The 21,115-nt window shown below is 42.4% G+C and overlaps 1 protein-coding gene and 1 pseudogene across 1 annotated transcript; one reads left to right on the forward strand and one right to left on the reverse strand.

Annotated features, from left to right (window-relative positions):
* The first annotated feature begins 787 nt into the window (after positions 1-787).
* On the forward strand, positions 788-13,357 carry LOC133890428 (uncharacterized). The gene is made up of 29 exons (XM_062330798.1): positions 788-862; positions 960-1,162; positions 1,559-1,718; positions 1,797-1,892; positions 1,975-2,089; positions 2,181-2,343; positions 2,807-2,978; positions 5,343-5,465; positions 5,541-5,990; positions 6,069-6,656; positions 6,908-6,976; positions 7,314-7,430; positions 7,512-7,757; positions 8,228-8,275; positions 8,356-8,496; positions 8,594-8,674; positions 8,758-8,820; positions 8,927-9,034; positions 9,187-9,267; positions 9,369-9,416; positions 9,860-9,934; positions 10,266-10,361; positions 10,453-10,533; positions 10,615-10,686; positions 12,137-12,181; positions 12,273-12,356; positions 12,434-12,537; positions 12,623-12,802; positions 12,923-13,357. The coding sequence occupies exons 1-28, from the start codon at positions 788-790 to the stop codon at positions 12,780-12,782; spliced, it is 3,864 nt and encodes a 1,287-aa protein (XP_062186782.1). The 3' UTR covers positions 12,783-12,802; positions 12,923-13,357.
* Positions 13,358-15,078: 1,721 nt separating this feature from the next.
* LOC133890429 (phosphoinositide phospholipase C 2-like) lies at positions 15,079-17,513 on the reverse strand (annotated as a pseudogene).
* Positions 17,514-21,115: the final 3,602 nt, after the last annotated feature.

Below are 21,115 nucleotides of genomic sequence, written 5' to 3' on the forward strand. Positions count from 1 at the left end.
CTACTTGAACCACCTCGTAGCCACACAATTGAGAACGAAAAATTTCTATCGCAACATGTTGATATGTTACACGTAATATCGCGTGGACGTCCGATTCATCGTCCGGTCCAATTAATAGTCTGTTGCAACATCTAAAAATAACGTTTGCAACATTACAATATCAAAAAAATGTACTAAAATAGCTTTGTATGCATTCGATTCTGAAAGAAAAAAATTCACCGTAACATCCTGCTATGTTGCACGCAACATTTCAGGCAAAAACCCATATGATGTAGAATTGAGTGCAATATATGAAAATAACTATGACAACTAATTTCTATAACGTCTGAAATATTAAATTTGAACATCTGATACATTGGAGATACGAAAATATAGGAATTAACTCAAATAGATAATTTTTTTTTCCAAATCTGTACGCAAGAGATTTCGAGATGCAACATACGAAAATAACTAAAACACAAATTTTCATAACGTCTGAAACATTAAATTTGAATATCTAAAACATTTATGCATATAGTCTGCAACATGACAAACACACAAATTGCAATAAAATATCATGCAAAAATGCCCACCATAACATTGTATAATGTTGCACTTGTTGGACTGAGCATACTATGCATCGGACGTAAGAAGAGTAGCATTATCGAAATTTTAATGTAGATGTGTATATTTATATATTTTTTGATTTACAAAATATAAAAAATAATAAATTCGCGCCCTTCCCTGGCACGGGCAAGAAAAAAGCCCATGAAACCTGAGTGGCTCTGCGGGCAAGAAAAAAAAGCCCATGAACAGAACAGAGCAGAGCCCAACAATCCGGTCGCGGCAGACGGCGGCGCGACGCTGCTCGTCGGAGTCGGAGGTTATTAGGGTTCCAATTTTAGCTGGGAATCGGGGGATCGTCCGGCAAATTGAGTCGCAAGCCATCGTCCTTCTCGTCGATCCTTCCATCGTCGTAGCTTGGATATCTAGGGTTCCTTCCGATGCTGGCCGCCCGAGACCTCCCGCCGACCTTCCACCCGCACGGCCGCCCTGCTCCGGCGGTCGACGACATCGCGCCGCGCCTCCGGCAGCTCCGCAGGCTGCTGCTCCCCGAGCTCGTCGCCCGCGTCGCCGAGCTCCATGCCGATGAGGCCAGCCCCGTGCGCAAGCATGCCGCCGAGTGAGTCCTTTCTTGCTTGTGTTAATCGACCGCGATAGGTCGCTATCTATTTCATCAATCGGTCCATTTATAACTTAAAGTTACATCTGTTTTGCTCTCAATATCGGGCTTGTGATGATTTCTTTTTTCTTTTATAAAATAAAGAGGCTGAGGTTTCATTTAGAGGCATTTGATGACCGGTTAATTTGCCGCGAATCACTAGTAATAGTTCACTGTATTGCACATGAGCTGCTCGCTCAAGGTGTTGACAACAGGAGGAGTTAACTTTACCTATACCATGGTGTAGTACGTGCGATGAAAATGCTTTACTTTGTGATATAATTTTGCTGATGCTTCACATTTTTGCTCATTTTTCTTTTTACTTCATGTGCATGTAAACTCTCCCCCCTGGCGTAGGATGATTGGTGAGATTGGGTCGAAACACATGGTCTATCTACCCGATATGATCCCTTGTTTACTGCACCTTCTGAATGATGAGACACCTGCAGTCGTCAGGCAAGCTATTAAAACAGGAACCAACTTGTTTGCCAAAGTACTAGAACAACTAGTTATCCAGGTAATTCCGAAAGCACCTCTTGGAGTTGCCTATCCGTGGAATTCGGCTCAATTAGCCGTCTGCTGGTTTTGAATCCAGGGTTTGTTCTCAACTGGAGGGATTGACGATTCACTAAAATTGTCATGGGAATGGCTGCTCAAGTTTAAATCAGCGGTGTCACTCATGGCATTCAAGGCGAGCTACTCTCCTTTCTTTTGTAATGAAATAACCTCATCTTCTCAGTCTGCTGTTATCTCATGTGCAATCTGTCTGTCAGACCACCAGCAATGAAGGGGTCAGGTTATTGGCTGTTAAGTTTGTTGAAAAAACAGTTCTTATCTACACACCGGATCCTAATATCCCATCAGATCCACCAAACGAAGCTACAGAAGGTACAACTTATGTTGCTATGTGGAAATGGTCCTATTTTCCATGTTTAGGATATGCGGCATGATGATTTGGTTATCTGTCAATCCTTTGTAGATATGGGATTCAATGTAGCATGGTTACGGGGAGGTCACCCTTTGCTTAATGTTGGGGATCTGGCCATGGAAGCCAGCCAGAGCCTCGGATTGTTGCTAGAGCAGCTCAAGTCTCCTAAAGTAAAATCACTCAGTACTTCCATGATCATTGTCTTTGTTAGTAGGTTTGTCTCTCATCCACTATTATTCCATTATCTTTCCTATATATTACTCCTGTTCTCAAATAGATGTTTAGGGATGCATGCAACCAAATTTTAGAAACTTTGACCACTAATATACACGAAAGTATTAAGATTTGTCACATGAAAATGTTATTAGTAGATTTGTCAGAAAAACACTTTTAAATGACTAGTTTCAATAAATTTCAATAACAAATACTTAGAAAAAGTAGTGGTCAAATGTATGTATTGGAGTTCGTGTCGATGTCCAAAACGACTAGTAAAAAAGAGCATAGGTAGTACTGTTTGTACCAGCTGTGGAGCAAATAAGCCTGTGGATATTGTGTCATTCATCCATTTTGTCTGTTGAAAAATTGCATGCTATTTTGATGTTTATCTAGCATGAGTACTCTATATTTCCCTACTTTTGTGTTCTTTTTCCAACTCTTCTAACATAAACTTCTTCCAGTCTCTCAGCTATTGCCCAAAGAAGACCCTCCTTTTATGGGCGCATACTGCCAGTTTTACTTTCCTTGGATCCAGCAAGTTCCATTATTAAATTGCAAATCCCAGGTGCATTCCATGCTTTGAAGAGTGCCTTCTCTGCATGCCTGAAATGTACACATTCAAGTGCTGAGCCGGTATTTCTTTTGGCTTCTACTTCTCTTGATATGTTTTCCTTCTGATTGGCACATACGACATGTATCCCTTTACCCTTATTTCGATATGTGTTCAACAACTGGAGTTAGAGATTTGTTATCTATGGGAGGCTATGTTATGTTTTGTAGACAGTCTACTTAGGCATATTTTTCTTATCTTACTATCTGCAAATTTTAGGCCAGTTTGGTGCTGATTTGTTTCCTGGGTGAGGGTCAGCCTGCCCCTTATCAACCATCCTGGATGGATTTGACCAAGCTCTAGAGTTGCAAGTGTGTTTGGTTTTTTAGTTTGCTTTGAATGGTTATTTGGTTAGCTGGATGTACAGATGCAACTGACTAGGATAGTTGTTTGGGGTTGGAAGTATGTATTTGATGTGCATCAGAGCGGCAAGAAGAAAACTAAACTAGTACTGTGGTGGATACTGTCATGGTTGTGAATGGAACAAAACGAGTAGTGGTGGGTGGTTTGCCCCTGGGTCTCAACAGCCAGGTACTGTGGTAGAAGTGGTGAGGTGGAGAGAAGGGGAACATGCAGGAGGGGAGGGGTGTGCAGGATAGGGTAGAGAGATAAGCAGGTACTTCCTCACGACCTATAACTATAGTATCTAAATTCTTTGCCAATCTTATCTAATCTTCACTAGAGCTCAACAAAGCAACTAATTGCTTAAGCAAACTCTCCTAATGTCGCTTTGCTGTGTGGTACGGAGGGTGGGCCCTGGGTATAGCACTGACCCCACATGGAAGACACGTAAAATATGAAATCAAATGCATAATAAAAAGGAATGCCAAATGTACATTAATTCTCAGGGAATCTTTGAGTGTTCTCGTTCTATTTTATCTCTTCCCAGATTGATGGAATAACCATTCCAAGTAGATCAATTCATTCCCATGTTGCATGCCAACAAACAAACAGTAAACACTTAAAACATAAAACCATAGTTATTACGGCGGTAAGGCGAGGCGAGGCGCCTGACTACCTTCACACCTTTTAGGCGAGTATGGCGTGCTGCGAGGCGACGCCATACTCACTTCACATAAATGTACAAGGCTACTACTCACTTCACATGAATGTACAAGGCTACAAGCACGCAGTCAACAGATTGCATGAATTGTAAAAATTCATAATAGCTACTGATACTTAGTAAGCAGCACAGTTCAGTACTAGCAAGCATGAACAGAGGATGAGGAACTAGTTAACTAGCAAAGCAAGCAGTACTGCAGTAGTACACAATAGTAGCACAAGTAGACAGACACTAGACAGTTCACTGAGTTCAGTACTGAGTACTCACACTTGAGCAGCGCAGAGGACTGGTGGAGTGCGGATGCTGCGACGGGGGACCAACTGACTGCAGAGCCTGAGCCCTGAGCAGAGGGCTGGGGAGGCGACGGGGCCCGGCAGACTGCATAGACTGAAATGATGAGGAGTGCGGACACGACAACGGTGGACCGGCAGAGGGCGGAGAGATGGGGTCGGGCGACGACGGCGGACTGAGGCACTGAGGCATGAGCAGAGGAGGGCGACGTGGACTGAGCAGAGGAGAGGAGGGCCGAGGGATGGGGACGGGCGACGGCAGCGGACTGAGGCACTGATGCCTGAGCAGAGGAGGATGGCAGCAGCGGCGGACTGGGGAGCGACAGGCGACGATGGGCGATACTCTGATTTCAGAGATTTGTGGTCTTCCGGAGACGGCGCGAACACGAGCTCTACTTTCCCTTTTCCCGCCCGAGCCGGTTGGTCTTTCTCCCGCACGTGCGCTCTGATTCCCCTTGCCCTGCGCGCTAGTTGGTCCTCACGGCGTCCGCCTTGAGCCATTCGGCGTCCCGGCACGCTAAAGCGATGACTAGGCAGCGCCATACGTGCCGAGGCGGATGCCATACTCGAATTAGGCTAGGCGATGGGTGCGGCGATTGCTAGCGAGCGCCTCGACGCCTAGGCGATGCCTTAATAACTATGCATAAAACTGACAAATCACAGGAAAATAAAAACGACCAAACAAGCACTAGAAAAAGGAACCTAAGACCCAGCTAATAGGAAACAAATCAGCAATTTGCAGAAGTTATCTAGATTGCTTTATGCTAGTGAACCATTTAAGAAATCACCAGCCTCAACCAAAATATGTTGCATTAACCAGCCTGGGTAAGCTATATGCAAGCAAGAGATCATCACCTTTTAGTCCATATTTTGAATTGATTGCTAAATATTGTATATGCCCATTAGTTTCATTTCTTCATGAGCATGTGTATCGTATGAATATTTATGTTCCATTTATTTGAGAATATGTACAGATCTTATATATTTGATTGAGGTACATTCTTTACTAATTCGTGTCTTTCATTTTTTTTCAGTGGCGAACACGCCTATTGGAAGCTCAAAATATTATGACCCAGGGGGATTCAATAGAACATTCGGAAAATGCTGCTAGGAATTTTGGGGACACATCAAACAGAGAAGAATCATGTCCTCTGATGGTATGGACCTGTTTGTCCAATCTCTCTCTCTCACACACATATAATTATTTCAAAATGGATATGTTTCCTTCCTAGGAGAGAAGCACTGACAGTAGTAACAAGCGGAGTCTGGCCAAGGGCATGAATAATATGCTAGAAGATGATGGTCATTCCAGTAAAAGAGTCAGGCAATCACACGATGCTCAAGAACATACTGAGGAGGCAAACAAGAGAAATGTTGAATCAACCTCTGTTGATGCCACATCTAGCCAGCCCATCCTTACAAGAACCGGGAACTCTGAAGCTGTGTACCAATTAATTGGTATGTTTGCTGCAATAGCTGCACAAGGTGACAGAGTTGCTGGGTCACTGCAAATCCTTTCATCAAGTATTGCTAGTGACTTGTTAGCAGAGGTGGTAATGGTTAACATGCAACACATGCCTGTTTCTCGGCCTGAAGTTGATCAACAACAACTTCCTTCAACTAGCTCTGGAGATGGACTTCCATCTTCAAGTTCCTTTCCTCTGTTGGCATCACTATTGAAGGTCTGTTGCTTTGGTTGTCCTCTTTTTTATTTGTTAGATTCTCTTCTTCTTATTTGTTTATTGATCTTTGAATTTCAGAGAGCAAATCAAATTGATCAAGATGAAGTGCTTCCAGCTAAGGATTCTGCTGTAGTGCCATCTGTTGCTGATGACATCACAACATTTCCTGCTAGTTCTCCAGTTCCTACCTCAGTAAATCCACCTATGGAAGATAACAGTAACAGGCGAACAGTTCCATTAGATATAGAAACAGCAGAGGCCAAAGTACCCAGTGCAGGTGTCACTAGTTCGATTGATATTCTAGAATCATCAGAAGCTTCCCATGCTTCAACAGAACCTCAGGGAACCCAAGAGCATGCTGGCAGTTTTATCAGTTCATTGCCTGCTGATAATTCCTCAGTGGGTCTTAGTTTGGTACAATCGTCAGAAACTCACAGCCCAAGCTCTTCTACAGTAGAAGCAAACCAGTCACAGCTTTCTTCTTTGAATGCCCTTAATTCACAATACATTCTTCCAAAGTTGGTTGTGAGTAATATTGATATCAGTGATGAGGCCAAAGATCTCCTTCAAAAAGAGGCATTTGTGCGGATTCTTGAGAGTGATAAGCAACAAACATCTGGTGGTTCACTTGCTCGCCTTCCATTGCTTGCTCATTTGGGTGTTGAGGTACTACCTAGGGGCTTATTATTTCATCCGGTAGAATTGATGCTTTTGGCTTGAACTTTGGTTGGTGTTTTTCTGTGAACCACGGCTAGTTCCTCTCAGAAACAGTTCAATGTAAATGTTAGTTCTTGCAATGTTTACGATTGTGGTTCTTTTTCCCCCTTATGTACTTTCTTATCATCTTATAGTCATACTCTCTTTACATTATTTTTTGTGAGTGATCTCTCTTTAAATTATGTTACTTGCTGTTGCAGTTTCCTTTGGAATTGGACCCTTGGGAGCTTCTCCAAAAGCATGTGCTATCTGATTACGTAAACAATGAGGTACTAGTGCACAACATCATATAATTAGTTACTGTAGGAGTTCTCTTGGTCCATTCGGTATAATCAGTATATAGTTTCTATTTTTATGTAGTAGTGTTGGTAGGGTATAGATTGAGAAACTTGGAAAATCCTCTTTCTTCTGTATTGATTGAACTAGGAGTGGTTTGATTGAATAAATTAGGAGAGACTGGCCACTCTCTAAAAGCCAAAATCAGAATTTAGTCCTGCCTAGGTGGCTGAGTCTGGGGAATATTCGGAATATAAATCTTTGGTTACTTTTAGTAGTTTCACTCAGTTTGCTTCTTCAGAGATTTCTGACTCATCTTTCCTTAAGCAGGGACACGAGTTGACTCTATGCATCCTGAACAGGTTATATCGTGAGGCAGAGCAGGATCAGGACTTTCTTTCATCTAGAACTGCAACATCAGTTTACGAATCTTTTCTTCTGAGCGTAGTATGTCTACTTAAAGTTGATTTAATTTTGTCACAGATGCTATTTCTCTTCCATCATTGCTGTCTATTTTCTTTTGCATAGGCTGAAAATCTTCGAGATATGTTTCCAGCTTCAGATAAATCACTTGGCAAATTGCTTTGCGAGATACCATACTTACCGGAAGGTGTATTAAAGCTGCTAGAAGGTTTATGTTCTCCTGGAAGTAATGAGAAGCAGGACAAAGATATTCAAAGTGGTGATAGAGTAACTCAAGGTCTCAGTGCTGTCTGGAACCTTATCATGATTAGACCTTCAAATCGGGACAAATGTCTGGAGATTGCTTTGCAGGTGTTTTTTTTTTTATGTCAGGAAATATTTACTGGTATTTTTATGTGTACATGCTTGCTTGCTCTTCTGATATAATAATTGTGCTATTAGTTGCAAATTTCCAATATAATGCCTGGAAGAATGCCAGTGACAACATGAGAAAACAGTCTATTTTGACTTCTGATTTTGGGTAGAGCACAAAAGAGAGCCAACTTAGCATGTATTCCAATTTTAACTTGTTTTGCATTGGATAAATTGTTACACACTAAATTATGTATTTACACATTCTATTAAAGCAATCCGACATGTTTGAGTAACTATTTCTGTTTGCTCTGAAATGAGTTTCAGGTCAATCTCTGAACAATTGAACATGCAATTACCAATGGATAAAGCCTTATACGCATGTTATCATCTGAACTTTTTGCTATAATATTTTATGACTTTCCTGGTTGATGTATAACCTTTTGTGCCTTCTTATGTGTTTCTTGCAGAGTTCAACCCATCATTTAGAGGAGGTCCGCATGAAGGCTATACGTTTGGTAACCCCTAGTCCTGCCTGCTTCTAAGAAATCTGCACTTGCATGGTTTGCTCACTTCGTTTGTCATCTGCTAATAACAGGTAGCAAATAAACTATTTCCTATGGCAAGCATTTCCAAAAAGATCGAAGATTTTGCAAATGAAAAACTTAATTCAGTTCTGGAAGTGATTCCATCTGCTGATTCTGCAGCTACTGAAAGGGCTACACCTGAAGCACACAAAGTTTGTTTCGTACTCTCATTTCTTTCACATGTTCTTGTGTTGATATTCTGAACTGATTACATCTTTGTTGATTGGGATTACTTGTATTTTTCTGAAGGATGTTGGATTAGAAAATTTATCAGCTTCAGTGGCAGATGCTCAAACTCTGATGTCGCTGTATTTCGCATTGTGCACCAAGGTCAGTCGTTACTGATTAATAACTATTTTATTCTAATTCTATGATACCTGCTAACAGCAAGCCAATTATATCTTACTTACCAGAAGCATTCCCTTCTCCGACATGTATTTGCAATATATGGTAGTCTACCACAAGCTGCCAAGCAGGTCCTTACAGCCTCTCATTCTCTGTCATGCAAACAGCTCAGATATTCTTTTCGTTGTTCAATCTGCAATTGCACTATACCTAACATGTAAATTGTATGTCTTCCAGGCAGTCCACCGACAAGTACCAATTCTGATTCGCACAATAGGCTCTTCTCGTGATCTTCTTGGGATCATCTCAGATCCACCAGCTGACTGCCGGGGCCTCCTCATGCAGGTGCAAGTTCTACTTGCCTTTTTAAGATATGTTGCTTTCTATTGATCAAAATTCACTTACACATGCATGGGGCTGTATGAGAATATGTTTCATAACATTATTTTCTTTCATTGAATGCATTTGTATATAACCCATGATATTGAACCATGCAGGTTTTACAGACTCTCACTGATGGAGCAGTTCCATCTCAAGATCTGATTTCTTCCATAAAGATCTTATATTCAAAAACAAAGGTCATTGCTTGCTTTACCAGAGCACAAGTTCTTACTGACTTTTATAAGATCAAGGTTGGCTCGGATATTCTCAGTTCTAAAATATCAGCTTCATTTTGCAGGATATTGAGTTCCTTTTTGCAATCTTGGCTCATCTGCCAAAAGATGAGGTTTTTCTGCTCCCCCCTCTCCACACCCCCCCCAAAAAAAATGAAAAATGAAAAATGAAAAAAGGACCTGGCAGCATGGATATAGTTACCATTATTGTAGTGTGCTTCTAGGCAGTGGTTTATACTTGCACAATCTTCTGCAGTCACCTGTTGTAACACCAATTGTTTGCATTGTGCTCTGCACATGGTTTGAACTGCACACTTTTTATTCGACCTAAATTGGTACCCTGTCGTAAAAGTTTTGCAACTGTCATTCACATTTCAATATAATCAACAGAACACTAGGTGTTTCAGAACCAGTGTTCTGAACCTTGAGCCCTTGACAGTAACTGGCTTGATGTGTTACTGGAGTAACTCTATACTTTAAGTATTATTGTTGAGATGTTTCTTATATTTGTATTCAGTTGCAAATTACTTATTTGTTCATTGTACTTTCTTCCCAGGTCCTGCCTGTGTTCCCCAGTATTGTTAATCTTCCTATCGATAAGTTTCAAACTGCCCTTTCACGAATCTTGCAGGTTAGTTTTGTCCGGGTATGACAATATGTGCATGTTTGAGTTAATTTTCAGATGATTCCTTAATTGTGGTTTTGTATATAAAGCACTAGCTTGAGACTTGAGTTCAAGCCCAACCGTGTAGGCTGAGACTGAGAGTTTATTACGCACTATACATAGAACTTCATCAATTTATTATTGTCTCAGTAAAGATTTATTGTTAAATAGCAAGGCTTTGTAACCTTATTTTTGGGCTTGAACTTTTGAATTAACTTATATTCCAATTTATTTTACCGATTCATTTTAGTTGAGCTTTGTATACTAATCACACAGGGCAACTTTTTACCTGTTGCAGGGATCACCACGAAATGGCCCTTCTCTTGATCCATCAGAAATTTTGATTGCGATTCATGTAATAGATCCTGATAAGGAAGGAATAGCACTCAAAAAGGTCTGTTAGTTTCTCCATTTCTTTTACACTCTGGTATGCGAACCATTTGGCTAGTTAATTTAATCTACTGAGGATTCATAACTTATTATAGGTTATAGATGCGTGCGCTGCTTGCTTCGAGCAAAGGACAATTTTCACCCAGCAAGTTTTGGCAAAAGCACTAAATCAACTGGTATTTATTTCTGGGCATGATTATATTTTTCACAGTACCTGCCTTACAATATGATGTTGATCAAACTCAACTTTTCCTCAGGTTGAACAGATTCCTCTTCCTTTGCTATTCATGAGGACTGTTATGCAAGCAATAGGTGCTTTTCCTGCATTGGTGAGTTAGCTGCATGACCCCCATTGCGTGAACTATGGCTATATGGTTAGCCTGAGATATTTGCTGCCATGAAATGGATGGCATGATCTTTGTATTGTAGTCTAGTTTGTGAGAGATATTTGTGGATATGACTAGGATGACATGGTCCTAGGGTTCTTTGGTTTTAATACAAAAGTAAGGTTCATGGTTTCATGTGAGCTACCTACTATTCATGTTTTGAAAAGCACATTCCCTTGCTCTTCTTTTTGGTGCATGCACCTGATTCCATTGGAAAGCATACATTGATGATCTTTTGTTAGTTACATGATATTTCAGAAGCAAGAGTTGTCCACCAATGTTTACATCCTTGTGCTCTCAGTTTTGGTGTATGAACCAAATTCTATTGCAAAATATACAGCAGATTAGTTTGCACATGTTAGAGCATCTCCAACCGATTTTCTAAATCTCGCTCCCTATATCTTCATATAGAGAGCCTCTTCAAAAGATTCCCTCTATTTCTCTACACGCTCCAACCGACTCTCTAAATCTTGCTCCTTATCTATATTTTATTAGTATCCTATCAATAAAAAATATTTGCAACGGCTAAATTTTGTATATGTTTGAATTTTGTTTGAATTCAAATTGAATTAAAAGAAGAATATTACATGAAATGATAAAAATGCATATAAATGGAGTATTACAAATAAACTCACTTTTTCACCATATAAACTAGGTCTAGAAGTAATTTTAGAAATTAGTCCATCACATAAGAAGAATATTAGTGATTTTTCTCAGATTTTTGGGAATTTATTTAAGGCCCTAACAATTGTTAGAAGTTATAAAAGTAGTTTTTTTTTAGAATTTTAGTTTAAATTCTACAGTCTTTTAGGTGAATCCAATTAAAATGGGTTGCACATGGATTATGGAATGCGAACAAAAAGTTCTAAGATTTTTGGAGCAGCAGAAGATCACTGTTTGAACAGAGAAGATGGGGAGGGAAATTGGAGCTGTCGAGTACTATTCACAACGGGTCCACTGTCATTGTCCGTTCTGGCGCAATAGCGAGCCTCTCTCCCGCTCTCTGGATATGGCGAGCGAGTGGAGCGGATAGCGAGTGGACAAAAATGAAGAGGACGATAGCGAGTCGATTGGAGTCGTGTTTTTGGTCCAACTCGCCAAATCTGGCGATGCTGAGCCGGATAGCCAGCCCCTTCAAGTTGCTCTTAGCATACCCCTATCTATCTCCAAGGGGGATGAACGGTTGAGACTATCAAGGATCCAGAATTTTAAAATCATATTAGTTTAAATTTGCTAATATGAATCTTATTGACTCCATCCTGTGGAACTTCGGTACTCACGCCTTATAATCATGATAACTTTTTAATATTTCAATCTCTTGGAGGCATCATTTCTCATTTTAGTACATTTGATGCTCAGGACCTTATAACCTGATAGTGAGCCTTCCTTACAGGTGGATTTTGTGATGGAGATCATGTCACGGCTTGTTAGCAAGCAGGTCCTATTTTTTATCCAATAGGATTTTAGTTTTTTTTTTTTTTTTTTTTTTTTGCATATTTCTGAAACTTGAGTCATCACTTGTCATGCAGATCTGGAAATATCCTAAGTTATGGGTAGGATTCCTGAAGTGTGCTATCTTGACGAAACCTCAGTCATATGGTGTGTTACTGCAGGTTGGCTCACTTTTGCTTCTCTTATAAAATCCATTTGTTCTTCTATGCATTATGTAACATCACACTTGTTTGTTCAGTTACCAGCTCCTCAACTTGAAAATGCCTTGAGTAAGAATCCCACACTGAAGGCACCTTTGGTTGAGCATGCCAACCAGCCAAACGTTCGATCAACCCTTCCAAGGTTTCCTTTTTTTCACTCTATTATACCAAGTGGTATCCACCCAATATGCGGTGCTGGGTATGATCAGCTTCTGGTTTTATGGCAGGTCTACCTTGGTGGTTTTGGGTCTTGCTGAAGAGCAGCAACAACAGCCGCCACCACCAGCAACTCAAGCACAAAGTAGCCAAAACCAGGCTGCAGAAACCAGTAGTTCTGCTGCAGATACCACTACAGAAGTAACCCAGGAATCTTCCGCTGTCAGCTAACATCCTTTTATGCAGCGCTGGTATATATTTCTTGTCATTTTGTTGCTCTTATGTTCTATAATATTATATCTGTATTGATGCTCCTACGTTTTTTTACTGAACGAATGGGCTAATGCTTGCAACTTGTCTCTGCATGTCAGGAAAGTGTCAATAGGTAATCCCATCGTGTACCACCCAAGATCCTGTCTGTTGGTTTGATACATCTCACTGGCTTTGCTATGGTTATGCTGGAAAGGAGGCATTTTGACAATTTTTCCAGCTAATGAAGAGATGTTGTATTTATGGGAGATGATGATGGCAGCACCCGCCCCGCATAGTGAATCTGTATGTCACCTTACCTTGAATAGTGAAAGGAGCCCCGTTATTTAACTTTTGGTAGACTATATTTCCAAGCCAATAGATAGGTGGGGCTGCTATATTCGTAGTGGGACAGACATGTTCTTTCTGCTGACTTGTAATGGATTTACAGCCAGTAATCTATGTTTGTGTAAAGATTCACCATGATAGTCAAGTTTCAGATTCTGTGTATCAGGTGCTCTTAAAGAATTCTGTGTCAGGATATGCATTTGCCTTCATATTGTTCTTTGTGACACGTATCTCAATGCTTCCTTGGTGCTGTTAGATTGGGAGCGCATGATTCATGCTCGAGTTTGCCCGTTACTGTGCGAGTGCACGTGGAGTATTGAGTGAGTGGTTCATGATTCTCTCTCCTTTTGAGCCTTGAGAGAGAAATATACTAATAATAATATACTACTCTTTAACACGGGAGGATTTGAGGCCCTGGGGGCATCGGCGCACTGTTCAAGCACTGTGCTTATACTACTCTTTAGCACTGCTGTACTGTTTAAACTCTGCTTTTTTGTTGTTGTAAATTGATTTTGCTTTTTAAAAAATTTTTTTAGTTTGGCATCCATAGCCGTTAGATCCAGCAATGATGTCTATCTGACCATCCAGGTGCCCCCCGCCCTTAGTCTTTGCTAGTGATAAAATCGCTGTCGCTCCCCGCTACCTGGCTTGCAACAAAGTCCGCCCTTAGCCTTCGCTACCAACAAAATCGTTGCCGCTCCCCACTACCCGGCCTCCGGTGCTTCAATGTCGAGGAGGTCGCCCGCGAGCTCCTCCACTAGATCCCCGTCTTCCCAAATCGCTTTCCCAACTGGAGATCTCGCACGCCTGTCTTCGTTCACACCGGCTGAGCACCACCTCCACCTCGCCTATAAACTCCGGGTCGCGAGCTCTCCCCGACGAAGCCACAATGAGCTTCGCCATGCTCTCTTGAGCGTCGCGTGCCCCTTCCCTCCCTCCTTCCCTCGCCACAGCGCCTTGCCGCCATTGACCTAAGCGTGCCGCCATTCACTGCCGGCGACCGATCAAATTTTAGTCAAACCACTGTCCCCCTCCCCCTCATTGGTCAATTTTGACCGAGGTCAAACATTTTGACCCGATCCAATGGGTTCTAGACCTACCGATCCAAACTATAGCTAAGTGGATCTGAGTACAAAAAGTATTTTAGGGTATTTTGATTTTCGGGAAATTCTAGAAAATAGAGAGAATATTAGTTGTATTGATAAATTGGCATGAAAGTGCTAGTATTTTTCTTATAATTAAGTGAATATATTAAATATTGATAAATGCACGACAGGCGCATCAACGGACTATGTCAGATATGCATAGCAGTGAAGTACCGCTTACTTAGCATACATACGAGGTCAAAGAAGGCTTTTTGCCCCTCATTCGATCCAAGCTCATATTTACTCTTAACTGCTAATCTATCTATTAGAATATAAAATACGGAGTATGAAATGCTATGGTGTTGAGTTACCGATGCATGAATCATCATCACTCAGGCCCAACAAGTAGATTAGTCCCACACTGGCTGCGGCTGGCAGTATAAGAGGAGGAGCTGCTTGGGGCAATGATCAAACCCCCTCTTCGGCCACTGAGAATGTCTGGAAGCGCTCCACCACCTCTTGGGATTGTAGGGGGGAAAGCCCATAATCTTCTAAGCTTGTTTCTACCATTTTTAATTTGGACTGAAAATGCTCTACGTCTCTTAATAATAAAATTCAGCAGAGGTAACAATTTGAACATGTCATGCTGTGAGTGAGCATGATGCTTTATTATTTGATCATAATAACAGAATGAATTGTTTATCAACTGCTGCATCATCCAATCCAATCCAATGTAATGTACAAGCATGAAACAGGCATACAAGAGCCCTTTGGAAACATGCATATTCACACAAAAGCATGAAGCATCGCGACCCACACCCGCCAAAACCATGCCGTACATCGTCTCAAACGAGCTCGAAGCGCATCAGAAGCCTCACGTTGTTGAACTTGTTCCCTTTGCGGCCGCAGCTCCGACACCGGCAGGACGATCTGCCCGCCGAAGTCATCTTTCTCGGACATGTCGTACTCGGGCACCTCCACTGGAGCAAAGCAATCTCGGGCACCCAGTTATCCTCTATGGCCTTGGTCTTCTTCATCACGGAATCTGCTGGAACTCCAGCTATCCCAACCTACCAGTGAATGAATTGGCTAAAATTTTAATACATGTTTTCTTCAATTACTGAGGTTTGGTGGTTTAAGAGAACATAATGGTTACTATGACCTTTTGCCTTTGGTTAGTCTAAATTACAAGCTGCTCACAACCGGTTTCTTATTGAGTCTTGCAATCATGTTGCGTGTAAGCTACTCTTAGCGTATCGAATCTAAGTTCTACATACCCGCGTATAGAAATCTTGAGGAGAATATTGATCAAAGTGTGTCTTCTTAAAGTCCATCCGCCAACCATCACCCATATACCTTCACCTGAAAAGCAGCAGTTCAATCAGTCTCTCAGTTTCATAATGCAGTACAGAAAAATACCAGCAGGCGCATCTTCAAGATTTTCTTCACAGGTTGGGGTTTTCTTGGATCGAAAACTTCTGGTTCTGTTTGCATTAAGAAATCTGGTTTCTTCACATAACCACAGCCACCGTTGGCTTTATAAAATCCATGCATTAGCCAAAGGGCTCTTCCGTATCCCTGAAACAAATATGGTTGTCGTTGCAAAAAGTGTAAGCTCATGACCAGCAAAACAGGCATCAGACATGGAAGGTCAGAAAATAGTTAACACACAGTGAACCGATCTAAGCACTGTAATAGTGTAATGCACATCTGCAGACAACTTCTCAGTTTCTTCAGTTTGCAATTTTTGGTCATTCTCAGCCTTTGCTAGGCGCCTTAACAAATGCCATGGATCACATCCCACTTGACATCTCAGAAGCTGTCAGATAGTCCAGCCACTTGCCTAATATAATCATTATGTGTATTTCTGCCATTTTCATGTTCAATCTTATTATAATGTGACTGCACATAGTAAATTGAATTTATCATCTTACCTAACGGGAAATTTGGAAGAATAAGCCTGTTGAACTTGGATCGATAACTCAAACAGAATTATACCTGCATATTGAAGGCCACCATTTGAGCATCATACGAGTTCCCTTTGGGTATATCCTCAGTATGTTTCTCTGTGTGAACCTATTTGGAACAAAAAGATTGAGCGTTTCAGCAAGGGGAGCAAAAGAGGATACAGAGTGACCGGTAAATTTTTCAGCGCAGGGAGGTGGTATCTCCATTATTTCCCTATTTCTACTGCTGCTGTTAAAGATATAAAGGGAGGACGGTGTTTGTAAGAGCACATCCATGAAATTATTATATGTATACCTCAAAATGTCGGTGCCATGATCCTCTGCCACTTTCGCAAGTTGTTGCTCGCTCAAACTGACGCGCCTAACTTTATCCGGATCACTCTTCAAGGCATCATCAGCAAGAGAGCCTTTAGGCTTCCCTGCTCTAATTGTAATAATGTGTTTATACTGTGGAGCTATATGTGGCTGCATTTTCTGTTCTTCCTCATCATCGTCGTCATCGTCTCTTTGGTGTTCTGAGACATCATCGTCATGCTGCTAGAGCAAATCACAATTGTGCAGGTGAAATATTGCTGAAGAGATTCTTGTACGATGTCATTTTAGCATGCCAGAAGAGCTATACAAATACATGTATATGCCACACATATATACACCGAAATATTCAAATAAAAAAAGAGAAAATAGAGAAGAGGGAAGCCATTCGGTTGGGCCAAGCTGGCCCATGCCCTCTTGCACCCTCGTCCTGAGGAGCTCAAGGCCAGGCCGGCCCGAAGCTACCACCTTTTCCCCAAGCCGGCCTGGTCCCGTGCTATTTCTTTGGCCCAACTTCCTTTCACTGAGCTGGCCCAAGCCCAGGCAGGCGCCCCTGCCTTCTTCCTCCCAGAGTCGCACAGACACGTCAGAGACCGAGCCACACACGCCAATCCCCAGCCAAGCACCCTCAAATCCCGCCTCTATCTCCAACAAATCGCACCGAATCCACTTGAAATCGGATCCCTGTTCTATCTCTATCTGATTTCCCCCTCAAAATCTCAACAGAATCAAAGCTTTATCTCGGATTCGAGGTTTGAACCGCCGCCCATATATATCGTGGGTTCGATCTGTTGGGGAGGGGGGGGGGCAGGAGGAATAGGGGGTGGAGCCCTGCTGCGTCGTGGCAGCGGCCTTGAGCTACGCCACTCCTTGCTAGCCGTCCGCTGATGCCTTGTGCGCACTGACGTGCCCCTGTTGCGCGCCGCCGTCCCTACTGTGCCGCCCGTGACCGAGTTGCCCATGCTGAGCGCCACATCGACACCCGACCAAAGCCCCTGCATCGAGGCCCTGTGTGCCACCGTGCATGTTGTGGCTGCCCATCACCGAGTAGAAGGGGGCTGGAGCTCTGCCTTGCTAGCCGCCCGCTGCTGCCTCTCTCGCTGCCGACCGCGGCTCCCTGTCCCTACCGCCACTAATGGGGATGCCTGGAGGAGAGACCAGCTGAAGGCGTAGCCACGCCAAAGCCCTGCCGTACAGGGTCGCAACCCCTATGATCGACATCGACGAGGTATGTCACCACACCATCAAGCTTAGCCTGGCTATCGTGTCGTTGAGTTCTCTGTTTGAGCCCAACCTTCGCACCGCTATGCTGATCATCCCCGGCCGCCAGCTTGTCCTCTGGCTACCCCTTTGTCCGGTAGCCAAGACGGGGGCCGCTGCCTCTACTGCTTCTCTGTGATGCCCGGTCATCGAGCTGTTGTGCTGCTGCCGTGTGTTGTTGAGGCTTCGTGTTCGCGTATGCGTGCCTGGCCACGGCGTGACTTTTGGCTTCTGCAGCTTGAGCTCATGCTTCGGCGAGTTGGACACATAGGGTCCTCCCACGTGTTTCTGCCTCTTCGGCTCGACGGATGCATGTCACCTCACAAATTTCATAATCACATGATTAATTTTAATCATCATCATTAGCGTTATAATTAAATTCACGGTAAATTATTTTGGCACACTAGAGCAATTCGTTTAAAGTCATTCGGATGAGAGAAACTAATCCAAGAAAGAAAAGAATAGAAATCGCATTGGAAATACTTTGTTTCTCTAGCATGTGGGCCCCACCGGAGTGGGGCAACCATCCCTCCCTCTCCCTCATGTCCAGCCACCTGCTCCCACCCTCACTTCCGTGCTCAACCGGCCAAAGAAGCAAGGAGCAGCTCTCTCTCCCTTCCCTCTCAAGCACTCTCTCCATTCCTCCCTCAAATCCGCCCACAAGAACTTGGATTCAAGGTGAGTATGTGGTACCATCGCGATCCCTAGCTCATAAGCTTCTCATCCATCCAATTCGTTTTTGTTTTTCCCGAGGATTTGAGCCGGTTTTGACGTCTTTTGGTGTTTGGGGTTGAAACACGAGGAACACCGGGTTTCTTCCTCTCCCAGGTGACTTCCTCTGTTTCCTTCATCACCCGGCGGTCACCAAACTCCACAAGCACCGTGGGTAAGTCTCTTAGGCTTCTCTCAGCAAGAATTTGTGATTTGGTTGGTCGATTTCGTGATGGAGTAAAGTTCATGAGTTCTTGAGGTTTTGGACCAAATTAAAGGATTTGGGGAGATTTGAGTTAGGAATCATGTTGCTAGGTTGATGAGTGAATTCTATACTCTCTAAACTATCTCAAACATGTCTCTATTTAGATTGGAGAAGCTCGCAAATTAAATTAGCTATTTTTACCCGTGAAGAACAGCTATTCTAGAAAGTCTGGAGGCACCGGAAATTTTTTTGGAGACTCCGCAGTCCAGAGACTACGCAAAAATTCGTGAATACTCCGCAAAAATGCGGAGTCTCCGCAGAAATTTGCGGAGGTTCCGTAGTTACTGTTCATTAGGGGAGTTAAGGCTTGTAAAGTTCATAGTAAATGCTCTGTAGCTCCAAAAATTATGAAACCAATTTTGTTGGTTTCATAATAACCTCCTCTACCTATTAAAAATATACCCAAACATTAATTATTAACTAACATTTTGAGATGAATTAATTAGGTTAAGGCTTCATTAATTCACCGTTAATTCTTTACAAATCCAAAATTGGTGAATCCAATTTTGCTAGTCTTCTTATGACTTGTTCTAGCTAGGAGAAAGGTTTTCATGCATTACAAAGCATAATTTCATGGCATTTCATCATATGCTTATTGCGGTATATTCTTTTCTTTAGTGATCACGTACTGGAGAGTGACGGGTTTCCGCGGAAGGTTTTGTGGTTGATCTTGTTTTGAAGAAGAGCAGCAATGCAAGCATCTAAGCATACCCTACCTGCTACTTTGGTTCTCGTATGATATAATTTGATAAATTATACTGTATGTATGTTTGCATAATTAGAGTTCCAGAGTCGGGTGATATGGGTAGAACCTATGTTGATTTGTATTGCCTCTACCTTGAATTATTGTTGATCCATGTCCTTATACCCTGGGTTTAATACTATGTTGTCTAACTTAAAAGTGATATGATATGCTTAGCAATGCATTAGGTCATCGGTAGAAGTCGAGCGGTAAAATATTTTATCGTTCGCGAGCATAGACTTTAATTACTGTCACAATTTATAATATTGGTGGGTTGATGATGTTGGTTGGATGAGTTGTGAGTATAAGACGAGATGTGGGCGGTGTTAGGGGTATCTTCTTCCCCGGAGGAGTTCCTCGGGGTAGTTCGGGAGAGGAGCCCGGATGCCGTAGATCGCTTACATCGTTTAAGGCCGTCCGTCGGTGTAGTTGGCTTTAGCACTTTTCCGTACTTATCACATGTCGCATATGAGAACGATAAGCCAAGTACCGTAAGTCATCACGTTCATTTGACTCATGCGCCCGGGATGTGAGCAAGGGCTTGTAGAGGCACCTGAGATCCGCTAGTAAGACGTCAGACGCTTGGGGTCTTAGGTGTCCTCCACATACATCGGGCATGTGCATAAAGGTTCGGGGTGGGTACGTGAAAGGCTGATACATGAATCATCACTCGCAACCGACAGGTTGTGTGAGCGGTGGTCTTGTGTCGTGTGGGTTCAAGAGTACTCCCCTGCAGGGTGTAAAATCAATTTGAATTGCCACGCTCTCGGTTATCAAGTAAGTTTCTGTTCATTTGCATCGGTTGTAGAGTCACGAATACGGGATGATATGTGGTGGTTTGGTATGTTGGGACATGGCGGTTATGGTTCTGTCTTACACTTATGTTTATATTGGTTCTAGTTACATTTAGCTTCTAGATGTTGTCTACAGGATAGTTTTGGTTTAGGCACTCTAGAGTAGATGCTCACATGTTTATGTCAAAAGGTTGCATTTCGCATATGTAAATTACTTAACCTTGTGGCCTTTTTTCTTGCTAATGGCTCAATGCATAATCCTTGGAGTCGGTCAATTTATACGTGACCTATATGAATTAAGTCTTGCGAGTACCTTCGTACTCAGCTACTCTATAGGTTTTGCAGGTGAGGAGGAGTTATGCTTGGCTACTTCATGTTCATCGATGTCGGTGGCGGGCAAGAGTAGTGCATCCTACTCTCTTGTGGCGTGATTTTGGGTGGAGCCTAAAGGTATATGGCTCCGCCTAGTTTTTGTGTTCATAGGTTTTGTTCCGCTGCGTAGATTATCTTTTGATGTAAACTGTTGTATACCATGATGCTTAAGAACTTGTAATATAATGTTAATTACCTGCTCTCTCTTAAGCTTTGTTGTGATGTGTATGTTGGAAAGGTATGTGTCCCGATCTTGGGTACAAAACACATGCCTGGACTACCGGGATGATATTCTAGTTAATCGTCGAGGTTGTGATTATGTTTAATGATTCTTCTGATGATTAATTAGAATACTATTTGGATGGTTCTTAATGCATCTCCTTAACTTTGCTGCTTGCTGGTCATATAGCTCGTCTAGGGCCAACAGGTAGCGAGTCATGGCCATTTCAGTCTGGTCAC

Source organism: Phragmites australis, chromosome 14, assembly GCF_958298935.1.
Source record: "Phragmites australis chromosome 14, lpPhrAust1.1, whole genome shotgun sequence".
NCBI lineage: Eukaryota > Viridiplantae > Streptophyta > Magnoliopsida > Poales > Poaceae > Phragmites > Phragmites australis.